The sequence below is a fragment of the Rhinopithecus bieti genome, unplaced genomic scaffold (genome assembly GCF_001698545.2).
Source record: "Rhinopithecus bieti isolate Rb0 unplaced genomic scaffold, ASM169854v2 scaffold_8601, whole genome shotgun sequence".
Classification (NCBI taxonomy): domain Eukaryota; kingdom Metazoa; phylum Chordata; class Mammalia; order Primates; family Cercopithecidae; genus Rhinopithecus; species Rhinopithecus bieti.
In genome coordinates, this window is record NW_016806193.1 from 2558213 (window position 1) to 2576659 (window position 18447).

At 40.2% G+C, this 18447-nt stretch overlaps 1 protein-coding gene across 1 annotated transcript in view; it reads right to left on the reverse strand.

Moving 5' to 3' along the window:
• Positions 1-18447, reverse strand: part of MAGI1 (membrane associated guanylate kinase, WW and PDZ domain containing 1) — a gene marked incomplete at its 5' end in the record, with an annotated part of 103684 nt that overhangs the window by 14709 nt on the left and 70528 nt on the right. Inside the window, 4 exons of the mRNA XM_017875026.1 lie at positions 7968-8135; positions 11490-11783; positions 14507-14699; positions 16162-16253. Coding sequence (XP_017730515.1) covers positions 7968-8135; positions 11490-11783; positions 14507-14699; positions 16162-16253 — 747 coding nt within the window. The remainder of the gene's footprint in view (positions 1-7967; positions 8136-11489; positions 11784-14506; positions 14700-16161; positions 16254-18447) is intronic.

Here is an 18447-nt window from a genome sequence, read left to right on the forward strand (position 1 = left end):
GGAAATCACATCCAACTGGAACATTCCTTTCAAATAAGAAATAATTTTATTTTACTGTATAAATACTATCGACTTCACCAAGCAGTATCATAGATGAATTAAAACATGAAATATCCTGCTTTGACGGCTAGATTTTATAAACCATCTTCAGAGCAGCACCAAAATAATATTAGGTATACCCTAGATTTCCAGGATGTTTTTATACTATCAATAAAATTATACTTGTTTTAGTGAACTTTTAATTCTTCATTTGGAATTACACCAGGATTATATTTGCTGAAATGCTCTCTAGCTATTTAAAATGCAGAGATGAGTCCATTATAAAAAGAGCTTTATCCCAAAGCAAAATTGGCCACTTATGGTAGAAAGAAATATAAAAGATGGGCCTGTAACAAGAGTATGAGTCTCCCTGCCCTCCAGCAACAGTATTAGAAAGAGGTGTCAATGTATTCGACTTTTAAAACTGCAAGGCACGTGGACAGATTAGGTACTTTTATGACAAATTCCAGAAAGTACCCAACATCCTTTATTAAACAGTGTTTACACCTACTTTAGCTCTCCCAGAGGAGTGAAAATGGAGATTACTACACTTTCCATAGCAGTCATGTATCAAGAGAAGCAAACCCTAGCTCTCACAGCCCTGTCCAGGGACTATTCCAAATCTCGGCACTTACTCTTCCGACAGCAGCTTCCATCTTGGGTTTCAACCTATCTATCTGTGACAAGCGATTACAATTCTAACCTTGTTCCCATGTTAATATCCTTAGCCTCCCCTTATGGAATCCACATTGAAAGCCAAGCAAATCAACAACGGATACAATCATTCCTGTCATAAATATTTTACTGGATAAACACGTATGTAATAAATATCTACGGGCAGCACAGGAAAATTTGAATCCCATAAATATTTGAAAAGTTTTGGGAGACTTTTTACTATTCTAATGCCTTTGCCAAGGAAACGGCAATAACTATATGTTGCCAAGCTCTACCTCCTACACAAGCAAATACTTTGAATCAGAGTGATCTGAAGTGCAAATTTAGGACCATTATTCAAATAAAGCATTTTTAAGCTCCTAAAGATTTTCATGTTGAACTTGATTCAATTTGATGATTCCATGTTACCTGGCTCAGTAAGTGTCTGTCCTTGTCTGATTAAAGTCTCTCTCCTACTCTATGGGGCATCTCCATACAATGCAAATGTTTGACTTCTTAGATTTCAAGTTCAGATTCAGTATGTTCAGCTATTCTCTGGGCCCTTCTGTACTGCCATTGTGTATTTATTCATTCATCCCTTGCCCAATCTCACAGGAGAAAAGGTTCTGCCCTCCCCCATTGTCCACCCTGGTCCCAAAGAGAATCAAATTAGCAAAGGTGAGGACTCCCCAAACCTTGGCCTGACCAAGGCTGTGAAAGCACTCCTGCCAGACCTTCTAACATTCAATAATGCCAAGGAAAGAGGAATCATGTTTTGGAGGTTTTGTTGGAAAAGTTAGAGAGAAATGTGGGAAGCAGAGTGAGGGAAACTAAAGACTGAGATAAGTGAAACTGGAGAAAGAATGAGGCGACAGATGACAAGAACAAAGAATTAGGTAGCATGAACTAGACAGGGAAATGGACTCAGAGTAGACTCAAGCACTGCACAAATGACACAGCATCTTTTCAAAGGGCCTCCTGGGGTTTCAAGAATAGTATCCCAGATGTGATGGATTCTTTTTTTTTTTCTCTGAAGACAGTCTCACTGTTGCCCAGCCTGGAGTGGGCAGTGGTACGATCTTGACTCACTGCAACCTCCGCCTCCTGGTTTCAAGCAATTCTTGTGCCTCAGCCTCCTGAGTAGCTGGGACAACAGGCATGTGCCACCATGCCTGGCTAATTTTTTGTATTTTAGTAGAGACAGGGTTTCACCATGTTGCCTGGGCTGGTCTTGAACTCCTGAGCTCAGGCAATGTAGCCACCTTGGCCTCCCAACGTGCTGGGATTACAGGCGGGAGCTACCATGCCTGGCTGCAGATGTGATAGATTTCTAAGAGCTCAGAAACTACTCTGAGTTAAGGCCTTCAGTCTCCTTGTAGATATCATGAAACAAATGGCCACTTGATGAAGTAAATATTAGAGTAAAAGATCTGAAGGAGACCTGAGGCATCGGCACCTCCATTGTACCTTGGAATCAACTATGTCCAACACACTTTCACAGAAAGGAAGTGGACCCAGCGTGATTATCTCTTCACTGAACTGTAATGGTCACCTTTGTCTTCTAGGGGTTTGCAAAATCCTCTTGGATCTCCCACATCTTTTGAGAAATCTAACTTCCCTGCTTCAACTCTAATTTCCAAGATGCTGTTTCTCAGACCCACTTAAAATATGAGCATCACCGTGAATCCGGGAGGCAGAGCTTGCAGTGAGCCGAGATCGTGCCACTGCACTCCAGCCTGGGCGACAGAGCGAGACTCCGTCCCCCCCAAAAAAAAAAAAAAAGAGCATCAAATATTCATCCTTTGCCAGACTTGATTCCCTTTACCTGGCTTCTGGCACTTACAAAGTAACTAGAGAAGAGGTTTATTATCATATCAACCAAATTTCTGAAACATCTTGGATGAAATCACATGCTCAGCAGAACATGTACTGCCATAAAAAATATCAATCCTCAACTATCTTGTACCAGTTTTATGTTTACTTGTTTCTAACCAAGGTAGCACAAGATATCTATGTGAATTTTATATTTCCTATGTATTTAAATTTTAAAATTGCCTTCATAATGCCAATGTTATTGGATAATCCACCCTGCATGATAATTTTTGGTGTTCAGGCTTAAAAGTTTTTTTTCCGGGATATTTTATTTTGTTTGTTCTGAGACAGGGTCTCACTCTGTCATCCAGACTGGAGTGCAGTGGCATGATCAGGGCTCACTGAAGCTCGACCTCAACCTCCTGGACTCCAGCCACCCACCTGCCTTAGCGCCTCCTGTCCCCTGCCCCAAATAGTTGGACTACTGGTGCAAGCCACCTCTCCTAGCTAATTGTTTTGAATTTTTAGTAGAGACAATGTCTCTACTACTATAAAAATGTTGCCAAGGCTGGTCTGGAACTCCTGAGCTCAAGTGATCCTCTTGCCTCAGCCTCCCAAAGTGCTGGGATTACAGGCATGTGCCATTGCACCGAGCTGTGTATCTCATTAAGTCAACATCTACTATCTACACTGTAGAATAAGTCACTTCTGAGTATTTATGTCTTTACTGACTTCATATTCTTTTTCTAAGCTCTTCACTTGGGGAGTACTTTCTTTCCTTCCTGTTTTGGACATTCTCATTCCCACAATAAGATTGACCAATTATAAACCCAGAAAATCAATCCCTGGGTCCTGTTCTTTTGGGTTAGTCTGTTTGATATCTTTCCATGGCATGTAGATAAATGTGTCTAAATTCATACACAAAGCATACCTTGGAGATACCATGGGTTCAGTTCCAGATCATGGCAATAAAAAAGCAGGTATTCCAGTAAAGTGAGTCATGCAAATTCTTTGGTTTTCCAGTGCATATAAAATTTATGTTTACACTATACTATAGTCTATTAAGTGTGCAATAGCATTATGTTTAAAAAAATTACATACCTTAATTTCAAAATACTTTATTGCTAAAAAATGCTATTAATGATTATCTGAGCCTTCAGTGAGTTGTAATCTTTTTTTGCTGATGGAGGGTCTTGCCTTGATGTTGATGCCTGCTGATTGATCAGGGTGGTGGTTGCTGAAGGTTGGGTAGCTGTGGCAACCTCTTAAAATAAGACAACAATGAAGTTTGCCACATCACAGGGCTCTTCCTTTAACGAAAGATTTCTCTGCAGCGTGTTGCTGTTTGATAGCATTTTACCCTCAGTAGAACTTTTTTTTAAAAAATTGGAGTCAATCCTCTCAGACTCTGCCACTGCTTTATTAACTAAGTTGATGTAATAATCGAAACCCTTTGTTGTCATTTCAACAAAGTTCACAACACCTTTACCAGTAGATTCCATCTCAAGAAACCATTTTCTTTGTTCATCCATAAGAAGCAACTCCTCGTCTGTTCAAGTTTTATCATGAGATTATGGCAATTTAGTCACATCTTCAGGCTCCACTTCCAATTCTACTTCTCTTGCTATTTCCACCACAAAAGAACTCCTGCAGTTCCTTCCTCCGCTGAAGTCTCAAACCCCTCAAAGTCATCCATGAAGGTTGGAGTCAACCTCTTCTAAAATCTTGTTAATGTCAAATTTTAACCTTCTCCCATGAATCATAAATGTTCTTAATGGCATCTAGAAGGGTGAATCTTTTCCAGAAGATTTTCCAAGTCTTTCCAAATGGATTTTCCAAATCCATTAGAGCCACCACTATCTACGGCAGGTATAGCCTTACAAAATACATTTCTTAAACAGTAAGACTTAAAAGTCAAAATGACTCCTTGATCCATGAACTACAGAACGGATGTTGTGTTAGCAGGCATGAGAACAACATTCATTTCCTTGTACATTTCCATTAGAACTCTTGGGTGACCAGGTGCATTGTCAATGAGGAGTAATATGTTGAAAGAAATTTTTTTCCCCCTAAGCAGTAGGTCTCAATAGTGGGCTTAAAATATTCAATAAACCACAGCACAACAGATGTGCTGTCATTCAGGCTTTGTTGTTCAATTTATAGAGCACAGGCAGAGTATATTTAGCATCATTCTGAAAGGTTCTAGCATTTTTCAGAATAGTCAAACGAGCACTGGCTTCAACTTAAAGTCATCAGCTGCATTAGCCCCTCACAAGAGAGTCAGCCAGTCCTTTGAAGCTTTGAAACTAGGAATTGATGTCTCCTCTCTAGCTAGGAAAGTCTTAAATGACATCTTCTTCTAATAGAATACTGTTTTGTCTACACTGAAAATCTGTCATTTTGTGCAGCCACCTTCATCTATGATCTTAATAATTAAATCCTCTGGAAAACTTGCTGCAGCTTTTATATTTGCATTTGCTGCTTACCCTTGTACTTTCATGTTATGGTGACGGTTTATGTCTTTAAATCTCATGAACCAACCTCTGCTAGCTTCAAACTATCTTCTCCAGCGTTCTCCCTTCTCTCAGCCTTTACTGAATTGAGGACTTGCTCTGGATTGGACTCTGGCTTAAGGGAATGTTGTGGTTGGTTTGATTTTCTATCCAGACCACTCACACTTTCTCCATATCAGCAATAAGGCTGTTTCACTTTCTTAAAATCCGTGTGTTCTCTGGAGTGGCACTTTTAATTTCCTTTAAGAAATTTTCCTTTGCATTCACAACTTGGATAAATGTTTAGCATGAGGGATCTAGCTTTTGGCCTATCTCAGCTTTTGACATGCCTTCCACACTATGCTTAATCATTTCTAGCTTTTGATTTAAAGTGAGAGATGTGTGACTCTTCCTTTCATATGAAGAGTTAGAGGCCATTGTAAAGTTATTTATTGTCCTAATTTCAATATTGCTTTATCTTGGAAAAGGTCTGAGGAAAGGAACAGAGATGGGGAATGGCTAGTCAGTGGAGCAGTCAGAACACACATGACATTTATTAATTGTTTGTCCTCTTATGTGGGTATGGTTTGTGGCACCCCCAAACAATTACAATAGTAACATCAAAGATCATTGATCACAGGCCATCATAGCAGATATAATAATAATTAATACTAATAAAGCAGCCGGGCGCAGTGGCTCAAGCCTGTAATCCCAGCACTTTGGGAGGCCAAGACGGGCGGATCACGAGGTCAGGAGACCGAGACTATCCTGGCTAACCCGGTGAAACCCTGTCTCTACTAAAAAATACAAAAAACTAGCCGGGCGAGGTGGCGGGCGCCTGTAGTCCCAGCTACTCGGGAGGCTGAGGCAGGAGAATGGCGTGAACCCGGGAGGCGGAGCTTGCAGTGAGCTGAGATCCGGCCACCGCACTCCAGCCTGGTCGACAGAGCGAGACTCCGTCTCAAAAAAAAAAAAAAAAAAAAACTAATAAAGCTTGAAATACTGTTAGAATTACCAAAATGTGACACAGAGGCACAAAGTGAGCAACTGCTGTTGGAAAAATGACACTGACAGACTTGCTCCAAGCAGAGTGGCCACAAACCTTAAATTTGTACAAAATGAAGTACCTGCAAAGTGCAATAAAATGAAGCGCAATGAAAGGAGGGATGTCTGGACCACATTTGGCTCTCTCAATCACTTCTCACTGTATTTTCTGGCTTCCTTCATCCTTCCCATTAGGAACCTATGTTCTATCATCTGTGACCACTTTCCTAAATTGCAATACCTTTCCAGAGTGGTGAATTGGTGGAATGAACTCCAGACCAGTTGGTAAATGACTAACCATGCATTTGAAGGAGGGTGAAGTAGACCATCATTCAAGAAGGCATTTTTTTGCTCCATATTTAGTGTGGGATATTTTTGGCACAGAGAAAGTTTTCTGTTCTTGGAATCAACAATTTTCAAACATTTACTGTTTGGTTTTGCATTTACCTTTTCCTTAAGGCACCGGCTATACCTTTCAAATCTTGAACTATAAAAAAGTTCACTTTCTAGCAGTTAGTATATAAAAATACTCATTTGGTAAATAACTTTCAGATGAAATGTTTGATTTTCTTATTTTATAGATACATGGCATAGAGTTTTTATCACACTATCTTTATAAACCAGATTTTTTTTGAGAAATACTCACTGACTTTTAGAATATATATTTTATAACACGTATAGCAAGACTAAAAAAAGACATTTAAACATTTTGGGACAAGTGTCACTTTCCTCTCCAGGGCAGAGTAAGCTTAGAATAAAGTGACTATTCAGGATCTAATTCTCTAAAGGATCTATACTTCCTGACATTAGTGTATCAACTTAAATTTTTTTTTTTTTTGAGATGAGTCTCGCCCTATTGCCCAGGCTGGAGTGCAGTGGCGTAGTCTCGGCTCACTGCAACCTCTGCCTCCTGGGCTCAAGCGATTCTCCTGCCTCAGCCTCCCAAGTAGCTGGGACTACAGGCATGTGCCACCATGCTAGGCTAATTTTTGTATTTTTAGCAGAGACAGGGTTTCACCATGTTGGCCAGGCTGGTCTCAAACTCCTGACCTCAGGTGATTCACCCGCCTTGACCTCCCAAAGTGCTGGGATTACAGGTGTGAGACATCGCACTCAGTCTCAACTTAATTTTTATTAAACATGAATAATACAATGAGTATTGGTATTTTGTGCTGGGTAACTTTTTATTGTGAGGGCTATTCTGTGTTCTGTAGGATGTTTTGAAGCATGTCTGACCTCACTAGATGCTACTCGCACCCACTGCAGACAATGCCAATGTTCCCTGAAGGGCAGAAGTTATATAAAAGAACCAAATATTTGAATTTAACTAATCAAACAAACAAATAAGGATAGGCCTAGTTTAATGCAGATACAATCTATCAAAAATATAGAGATTTCATTCTTTCTTCATTCACATACAAAAATTAGGGACAAATCCAGTAGACACACACTCTTAGATTCTCCCATTAAATAAAAAACTTTGATACATTCACTTATTCTAAAAAACCATAGTATTGGCTCTGAATTGCTACCATGCAGGTTTTGTCATGTCACCAGATTATATAGTTCATATTATACATATCAGAGGATCTGTACTACCTGTATTAAAACTATTTTATAGTGCTGAAGACAAGGACACAAAAAGCTAAATAAGTTGAGGAAAGGGTGAAGATTTTTCTGAAACTTTTATATCTGCAGCAAGACAGGGTCACAGGGCTAAAGGATTAATTACATAAGAGGGTGAGATATGGGTTAGTAACAGTGGCTCACGTTTACTTAATGGGTATATTTTGTTAAGGATGAATGAAGCTGCCACTAAATTAACACTATTCAGTTACATGAACACTAATGAAAGAGAGAGAAAAGGAAAAGACAGAAAGAGAGAGAGAAAGAGAGAGAGAGAGAGAGATAATAGGTATACTTTACCATCCCCAGGAATGATGCGGAGGGTAACTGTGTTTCCTGCTTCCTTGATTAGGTTCACAATGTCTGAATGGGATTTGTTGGTGATGGAACATCCATTTACTGCCAAGATCCGGTCTCCTACTTTCAGCTTGCCACAGCGGTCAGCAGGGCTCCCCTCAATAATCCGACCTATTTTGTGAGGCATAGCCACACATGCATTGCCTGCTTTGATATTGAGTTTTAATTTTTTTAAAGTTACGTTGGAGTATAGCAAAGGGAAGAGAAAAAGGGTTGAAAAGGGAAAGAGAAGGTTAAGTGTTAATTAATTAAAGCATTAAGCAAATGTTATTAAAGGAGAGCTCTGCACCGATGGTCAAAACATTGGCAATACTCAGGGTGTCTGTAGGAGGAGCTACTGCCCTGAAACTAGAATCGATTGCTGCCATCCTTTCCAGATTCAAAATCAGGGGAAACCCCAGGTTTCCTCCTTAAACCAATTACAAAATTTGGGATAGCTGGCAACTTCAAAGATTTTTAAGAGCCCCAAAATAACTCGCTGTTGGCTTATTTTGGGACTGCAAATGTGAAACCCAAGGTTTCTTTTACTCATGGATGCTTTTACTCATTCTGTGTTCATGTCACTTCATTTTTGCCAGCTGTTGTTTAAGCTTCTGCCAATGTTTTGTTCCTTCTCCGTTTAGAAAAATAATCACTGGGCATCTGGTGAGGCATAAGTCTGCTAGCACCAAAAATTCAATCTGAAAACACCTAATGAACAAACACTCAGATTTTCTGCCTTCTCCCCGGAATGATGAAAGCTTTAGAAAATGGGCATAATTATAAGAGATGAGCCAAGAAAGCACCCAACTTGAAGCTTATTTTTCCTTTTAGGACCTTTCCTCAAGCAGCTAGTCTTATGTGCTTTCAGAGTGTGGCCCGACTGGTTCATTAGCTCTGAAATCATCCTCCTGCCTCAAAAAAAATCCCCTCAAAGGACTATGAAAATCTAGTACCTATTTAGGCTGAGGACATTGATCCAAAGCTAGGTTCAAATCTTTCCTCACCCTTTTTCCTTTAATCATCTCCTTTCTCATCATCAGTTACTGCACATCCACAATATCAAAGACCGGGAAAAGTGCATTTGGAGAGAAAGGTTTATCGTGCACTTTGAGGCACTGCATGTCATTGCTAACTTCTAAAGAGAGGTGGCTGGCTTTGAGGCCTGATACAGATTTCTAGTTAATCTAGTTAATCATCTATTGAGTTTCAAAGTTCTTATGCATATTCACCTACTTTGAGAATTTGTCTTTCTGGGGACTATGAAGGTAGTTATGCAGTTGAGTTACCTTTTGGAAAGGGTGACAAAATTAACATGAGGGACATTACAACTAACTGAGTAGGCTCTTCTGTCATAATTTGGACCTTAAGGGTAACGTGTGTGGGAAAATGCGCTTTAATTCCTTTGAATTTCAGCAGATTTGCCTGAGCTTGTATCACAGGATGGAACATCAAGGTAAGATAATTTTTAAAAGTTAACAGTCTATTAGAATACAACAGGTAGGCGTGCTGGAATGCTCCCATACTCAAATTCAAGGTCTTGACTAAGTTTAGTTGATCTCCAAGGACAATTGGTATCACAAAGGTATCGAACAGCAGGTCTGAGGAAAGCTCAGCAAAGCTCAGAAGGTCTCATGCAAGGTATTAGGGAAAGTTTCATTTGTTCATTGTAAGAGCCAAAGGAAAACAATCAAAGACCAAATTGTGAGTATGAATACAATATTCATTATATAACACATAACCTGCCACTTGACATATATGCTATTTCTTTCTAGAAGGTGAAACTGACAATTCTGAAATAGTTAGGAACATCACAGGATGCATGGAGACAGTCAAATTGTAAATCTGAAGAAAATAATTTGGGATTTCTTTCTCCCCTCTTCCTTCTCTTTATTTTTATATTAAGCAGGAAAGTCTCTGAAATAAATTTTAAAACAAAACCAAAAAACCTTGCTTTGATTTCAGGTCATCCATCCATGACATGCTATGATGACTTTATTAATGTAGCTCAAAAAGCACTGTTAGTAATGGGCGTTTGTTACTGCAGCCACACATGCATAGACCTGGCTGAGTCACTGTCCCCTGTTAAACATAAAACTTATGGGGAGACAGCTCTAGCAGGAAGCAACACACCAAGACTAAATGGAGGCCAAGTGAGTTCTACTGGATGAGAATGCTAAAGGGGTGTAGCACCTTGCTGATCCTAGCCAGTTTCCACGTGGGTAAGTCATTCATGGATAGAGCTGAAGTACATGAAAAGCCTGCACAGCCTGCACAGCCCTTCTCCTTCTCCCATTGTATTCCATAGTAAGTAACAAATGTGCTCGGGAGATAACAAATGACTTTTTACTCAATCAGGAAGGTGGATCATTTTTGGAGTGTACATCTATAATCAATCCATCGCAATGGGAAACATTCATATATCACTAGTTTCTGCAATCATCTGGGTTTCTATTGGTCTTTGCTAGTGTACCCAGCAGAGACTGAACCTTCTGAGAAAGTGACAATTGTGTTTCTACATACTTTGCTGAAACCCTCAATGTCTGGATGAGACAGGAAAATCAAATGACTCTTAACTCAGATTTTAACCAGACTTTAAATCAAGCAACAGTAAAAATATTATTTAAAATTTTAAAAAAATTCCTATGGGAATACAGTAGAGAAAGAACACAGATGAGGTGGACTAGCATCTCCTGTAGTATTTTTATTCCTTACACCTCTATTTTTCCTAGAGCATTTCTACAGCCGTATGCTCCTTGTAAAAACTCTTAAGATATTCTTAAGACCATTCTGAGGCCCTTGCGATTAGTGCTATCCTATTCAATACCTTTCAAAAGCTTTGCTTTGGCAAAAACTGTAGACTCTGTATGCTGTCCAGGGGTTGCTATTCAAATTTCTTTTCTTTTCTTTTCTTTTTTTTTTTTTCAGATGGAGTCTCGCTGTGTCACCCAGGCTGGAATACAGTGGCACGATCTGGGCTCACTACAAGGTCCACCTCCCAGGTTCAAGCGATTCTCTTGCCTCAGCTTCCCAGGTACCTGGGATTACAGGCATGCACCACCACGCACAGCTAATTTTTGTACTTTTAGTAGAGATGGGGTTTCACCATGTTGGCCAGGTTGGTCTCAAACTCCTGACCTCAAGTGATCCACCCGCCTCGGCCTCCCAAAGTGCGGGGATTACAGGCGTGAGCCACCGCGCCCGGCTGCTATTCAAATTTCACGCAAATCTGATGTATGCTTTAAGTTGTCTGTGCGTGATCACATTCTCAGGGTGGAAGTTGAAAGGGCCAAACAAATATTCCCAACCTTCAAAAGGGAAAAGGCTACCAAGTCAATTCCATCCCCAATTAAGTCTTTAATTACCCAGAGCAAGAAGCCATAAAGCATTTCTGCTCATGAGGTCTGGCTGAGCTTTCACTCACAAGAGAACAAAAACTCTCAGGCATGGTAGGAAATCCTGGGCGATTTCACATTCAGCACTCACCAAAGGTCGTGCCTGCTTCGGGCCTGCTCACCGAGGACACGATGACGAAGCCGAAGCCCTCGTTCTCCCCACGCCGGATCTCCACGTCGTAGGGCTGCACCACAGTGCTGACCACGCCGCTGCCCCCGCCGCCACCGCTGCCAATGCCGCTGGTGCTGCCGCTGCCCGAGCTCACCGTGTTCAGCGAATTCTGGCTGCCCTGCGGGGTGCGCTTCTCTTCTGTCAGCGAGGCTGGCTGGTTGCTACTGTGATGAGAGGAGGCTGGCGAGGGCACCTCGTTCTCGGTTTTGGGTACTGTAACAGAGATGCACGCGTACATCACCGTGTCCGGCAGCCCCTCCATCCTGCTGCCCACCCCTTCTTCCCGCAACTCCCGTAAGAAATCAAAACATGAACCGAGGGGAGGAGACAGCACCTGGTTTCACAAAACCTGGATATACAGATTGAAAGCAGCTTCTCTTGACAAATATTAGCCATTCAGTATCTACGAACATTGATCCTACTTAACACCAAATAGGACTCCCAAATAGTGTTTGTTATTTTATAGCATGCTATATGTCGACATCCACACTCAGAATCAAGTTTGCAGCAAGATCAACCTGCTGTGAAATATTTCCCCATTGCACAAAGGGAAGGGCCTAAGGGTAGGTGAGGGCTACATCCGCGAAGACCACCATCTTGGCTTCATAGATACAACCTTGGATGCACGTTCATATTGTCATTACTTTCCAATCACATTTCCACTCAGCTTTTTCCATCTGGCAACAAACAGTAAGGTGACGGTAACATTGAGGCTACCTGCCCTATGTGGGGTTCATGACAACACCTGTGAGACACACATGCTTCTTTTCTTAGCTTCCATGTGTCAACATCTACTCTGATCACAGAACCGGATACACGGGCCTCCTTCTGAATTTAGTCACCATGCTAGTGTTACTAAAGTGCTCCTAAACAGCCAACAGTGGAACCAACTATGCCAAAAACAAAATATGTGTTGTGTCCAAGTTTTGGATCAGACTGTATTTATTTTCAAAAGCTTCTCTTTTCATAGATGGTTTTAATTGTGGAAAATAAGCATAACAAAATTTTAAACCATTTTAAGCATATAGTTGAGTGGTATTAACTGCATTCACATTTTGTGCAACCATCATCATCATCCATCTCCAGAATTTTGTTTTTCCCAAATTGAAACTCTGTACTCATTAAAAACTAATTCCCCTCCCCATTTCCTCCACCCCCCACCAACCATCATTCTGCTTTCTGTCTCTATAAATGTGACTACCCTAGGTACCTCATATAAAGGGAATCACTATTTCTCCTTTTGTGACTAGTTCGCTTTGCATAATGTCTCTTCACAGTTTTGACACATCTTTTACACAGAGCTAAAAATCCAAAATATTTAATATTTTAAAAAATAAACCTGAAACAAAAAAATCACATTTCCTTACTATTTCTATTTGGGCCAGGGAAGCCAGATAGTTTTCATCTCATCTCAAAAACCAGTTCTAGCTGACTGCTTTTAGCTGCATGAAATACTATGTTAAGAAGGATTGTGAGGCCACAAACAAGCTCTAGGGACATAACCTACAGTAGATGAACACTGTCTTCCCTGGATGCAGGAGGCAGGACTCTCACACTGGAATTTAACACCTTAATTCTATAATTAATCATATACCATTTAAAATAGGTTATACTTTATTTATTTATTTATTTATTTATTTATTTTTTTTTTGAGACGGAGTCTCGCTCTGTCGCCCAGGCTGGAGTGCAGTGGCCATTTCTCAGCTCACTGCAAGCTCCGCCTCCCGGGTTCCAACGCCATTCTCCGGCCTCAGCCTCTCCGAGTAGCTGGGACTACAGGCGCCTGCCACCTTCGCCGGCTAGTTTTTTTGTACTTTTTAGTAAGACGGGTTTCAGCCGTGTTATCCAAGGAATGGTCTCGATCTCTCCCGACCTCGTGATCCGCCCGTCCTCGCCTCCCAAAGTGCTGGAGATTACAGGCTTGAGCCACCGCGCCCGGCCTAAAATAGGTTATACTTTAAAAAAAAAAAAACAAAAAAAAAACAAGGTACCAATTAATTTGATCTGACAGGTATCTGTTTCACTAATATTAATGCCATGAGAATTCATAATATTTCAGGTCATATTTCTCCAGTAATTCAACTGATAGAAGACAATCACCTCTGCTGTATTCTGGGTTCTGTCTGAAAGGTTTCAAGGTGGGAGCTGCATCCAAAGGTGAACAATCAAGGTGTGTTCAACGTGAGCTTTCAGGAAGCTGGTAGGTCAAGGGAAAGGACAGACACTCACACAATTCACTGTCTCAAAATGGCAGATTCTGATGTGGAAGTAAACCATGAGTCACTAGAATGGCAAGGAGGGAATGCTAAAATCTGAAGGTAGTCGGAGGAAGGAGGAATTTCCGAGGGAAGAAGGTTATATTTGTGCTGAGCCTGAAAGGATATGTAGTATTTTGAGATTTAAAGTTCAAAGCTTATGGGCAGGAAGAAGGAATCAAAGCTGACCTAGAACTGGCTGGCTCTACAACTTTCTTGTAGAAAGAAAAAAAAAAAAATCTTGGTTTAATACATAGGACAGTAAGAAATCAGTAACTTTTTTATGAGCTTATTTTTTGCACAAACCCAATTTTTGTTCTCTTGATGTGAAGCTACAACTCTTCTGACTTTCATAATGACCTCATTTGTTGAGGATTATCATCAAATGAAGAGGATGGCTAAGTTCTGATTTGCAAGGAGATAGAAGGGAAGTAATATATATTCAACAAGCCTTCCTCTGGAAGACTTTGTGGAACATATGCAAACGGCACATTAAAGTACTTTAGAATGACAGTAATTTTTGCAGGGTTTGAGAGAAGCAAGCCATCTGGAAATTCTGAGCTTGATCACATTTGCAAACATTTGCTAAAATAGACGCTCAAGGAGGCAGACACAGGAAGGAGGCCTTTTCTGTGAATCAAGTGACAACGCACTGTCTGAAGGAATGAATGAAATACATACCCGCAAAAACCACTTTACGCCGCACTGTGAGATTGACGTGGCCTTGTTTGGCAGCTTGTTGCATAAGCTGGACCACAAGCTGGTGTGATTTTCCAATTACTGGCGTCCCATCTACACAGATTAATTCATCTCCAGACCTGAGGCGGCCGTCGGTATCAGCAGCACCCAGTGGTACAATGTGACCAATATAAATCTGTTGAATAATTGAACGATGGATGAAACACTTCTCTCCTACATTTACTGTGACATCAATGGCCTTCACATCTCTGGGAACAATTCATTCATTCATGTCTGCAGGCATGCCACAAACATTTATTGAGCACCCACTGTGTACAAGACATTGTGCTAAGTATTGCCACAATTATTAAATGGTGGAAAGAATATTTCTTGCTTAGTTTCCAGATGTTTATCTGTGGCCTATTGACAACTCACTCTTTCTTTTTCTCCTCTGCAGATATAAATCACTTTTCTCCCTTCATTGTACAACCTATTCTTCTTTCCGAGCTACCTAAAAACTCTCTTTCCGTACAACTCTGCTAATAAAATTTTAATATTACTTTTATTTAAGAGTCTAGCATCATGCCTAGAAACAGGGAATATGTAATAAATACTCATAAATGAATGAATGAAGCAAAAGTTGGTTGGACATCTCCATTTTCGAAGTCTTTTAGCACCTGAAAGCAGAGCATTCTTTATAGTTAGTGTCTTGCTGTTATATTTGCCATTCACTAAACCTTAGCTAGAATACTTGTGCCTGCCTTGTCTTTCCAGTAGACAATAATGCTATAGTTACCTTTACATGGCATTTATAGTTTGCAAAGAACTTTGACAAAATAGTTGCTAAGAACATGGATTCGAGTCAGACCTTATTTGTCAGTCCCTCCGTTTGGTAGCTCCGTGATCTTGGGCAAGTTAATTAGCCTTTCTTTTTCTTAATGTGAAAACGTGATAAACTGGTGGGTTTGATGGATAAATGAGAGAATGTATGTTAAGAGCCTTTAGCACAGAATCTGGCACATAGTAAGCGCTCGATGAATAATGGCTGTTATTATCACAAGGAAATTAACAATACCTATTTTAGTTCTCTTTTCTTCCTTCAAAAGAACCCTGTTATGTTATTCTAAATTTATTCCAAAATGGAGGTCACTGAGATCCAGGGAAGTTCAATGTTTCTTGACCCTTACTCAGGGTTCTTTCTCAAGTTTTGTAAAGGCAGGGGTCTGACATTCTCCAATCACTGTCTCATAAGGCTTTGTGAAATACTCTCTGCACACCAGCAACTCAATATACAAAGCCTGGTACCTGCTGGCAGAGTGAAGGGACCTGGCCAGAAGGACCAGGCCACTGTTATACCAGGTGATGATTATCCTGTTTTGCTCTCTGTTTTTGTCTCCCTTGGGGAAAAGGGGTGGTCTACAGAGGCTGCAGCTGCCACTTTTCACAAACACTCATACAAACTTTTTAGAAAGAATCTAGTCTCTTCTTCCTCAAGACAAACAGTGCTCCACAAAACCCAGTGAAAAACCCATACTACTCAAGATGAAAGAGTCAGTGTTGCATCCAGCTGGACAAATCTTGGTGATTTGTCACTGTTGCCAATTTGCTTTGAAGTCTTAGAAAAATATGCTGGCGAGAGAGATGAGCAAAAGACTCACAGGTTCCCCTGGTTCATTTCCACCCAGAATCCTAAATCCAAATCCAGTCTCTTTTCTCCAGAGGAAGATATCCTGTTCCTGGTAATCTGGAACTGCAGAGAGGGGAGAAAAAAGAGATGGATTATTTTTCTGATAAAAGCAGTGATACCTCCAAGATGAACACAGTTGCAGGACAAGAATGGTGGTGCTTGATCAGATGGAAGCTTTTCAATATAGGCAAAGAAACAAAATACTCTGAACAGGTGAAATAACAGAAGACATAGGGATAAAGTAAATAGTGGAAATAGTCACTGAGCCCTAAAGTTCTTCAAAGGACTCATTACTGTTTGATAATTCTGAATCAAGCCCAAGCCATAATCCTTAACTACAAATAGTCAGCACTAACTGCTTTCCTCAGTATTCTTGCAGGGGGAATTAAGTAAATTAAAAGTATGATGTGCCACACCACAAAGCAGGTGTCCATGTCCAAGAACAGAACTCAGGCTAAGTCAGAGCCACCTCTGAAGCCGGCTCTAAGGATTCTGAAGTCATGTTAAGTCACCAGATGTTTCCTCTACTAGAGGATGAAGGAGAACAGCTTGGTTTAAACAGACTTTCTAATTTATCTTTAAGTCACTTTCTTCTTCCTTAAAATAATTAAGACTAGCAATGCTAATAATTTGCTAGATCATTTTTGCCAAAAATTACTCTCAAACATCCTAGTATTTCTGCATACAGTCAGCCCTCCATATCTGTGGGTTCTGCATACTTAGATTCAACCAATCACAGATAGAAAATTTGTTAGACCTACAATGTTTTTAGCTGTGATGAATACAGAGATTTTTTTTTTCTTGTCGTTATTCCTAAGTAACACAGTATCACAACTATTTACATGGCATTTGCATTGTATTAGATGTCATAAGCAATGTAGAGATGATTTAAAGTATATAGGAGGAGGTGGGTGCAGTAGCTTACAGTGGCAATCCCAGCACTTTGGGAGGCCAAGGCGGGCGAATCGCTTGAGCCCAGGCATTTGAGTCTGGGCAATATAGTGAGACCTTGTCTCTACAAAAAATAAAAAATGGGTCAGGTGTGGTGGTGTGTGTCTGTAGTTCTAGCTACTCAGGAAGCTGAGGTGGGAGAATCGCTTGAGCCAGTAAGGTTAAAACTGCAGTGAGCCATGACTGCCCCAGTGCACTCCAGCCTGGTTGACAGAGTGAGACCCTGTCTCAAATAGATAAATAAATACATAAACAACAAACAACCAAATAATATAGGAAGGAGTGTGTGTGTGTGTGTGTGTGTGTGTTCCACACAAATATTATGCTATTTTCTAGGGATTTAAGCATCCATGGATTTTTTATAACCTTGGTGGGGGATGCAGGTATCCTGAAACCAATTCCCGGCAGATACTGAGGGGTGACTGTACAAAGTTTATTAGGATTTCAATACTATTACCAAAATCAGCCAGGCCTCCAAATCCTTAAGATCAATGGTGATGACAAAAAGTCTATATTAATGAATCATATATCTCATTGCCAAAATGGCTGATTTACTCTAGAATCTGCCTTTGATATTTCAGCATTAAAAGTATTAATTCATTTTCCAATAACTTGGTATCTTACTTTCAATGCTCAGTAATGGTCCAGGGCTTTAAAATGAATATCTTGTTTTTTAAAAGAAATGTAATTTCCATAAGAAAATACTTACTATACATGAAATTGTTCTATACACCACTCTGTTACTTCACTAAAGTAAAAGAGGGTTATTTCTATTTAATTCTTACTTAATATTTTAATGTATACATTGGGTGTTTTATGACCTATAAAATGACGTATCTTTTATTTAAAGGGAAAAAATTATGATTCAGTTGCAATGAATCCTAAAGGAGATTTTCAAACGCTGTAGTGCATACCTTCTTATTTAATTAACTGGATTTGGGGCTGAAGGAAAGTGCAGGCCTGAGAATTTAATTCTTTTCTTCTCCAGGTTTATACAACGGAATAGGGAAGAAGGTGGATGTTTAGATTTTAGGTTGGCGAAGAGATGTCCCTTTTTAGTGATTCACCCACAAACTTAAAATGTATAGTGAATGAATACACCAACAGACAAGAAACCAAATGACCAGTAAGTACAAATCAGAGGAGTTTGAATCTGATCTTTTTACTTGAGCTATCTCAGTGCCAGGGCTGTAAATGGGTGCTTTCTATCCACTGCTTTTATTATAATTGCTGAGGCTAAGCTGCAAAATACCCAGAACATGGAGCTAAGCTACAGCACAGGACTCCCATAAACACAACTGGAGAG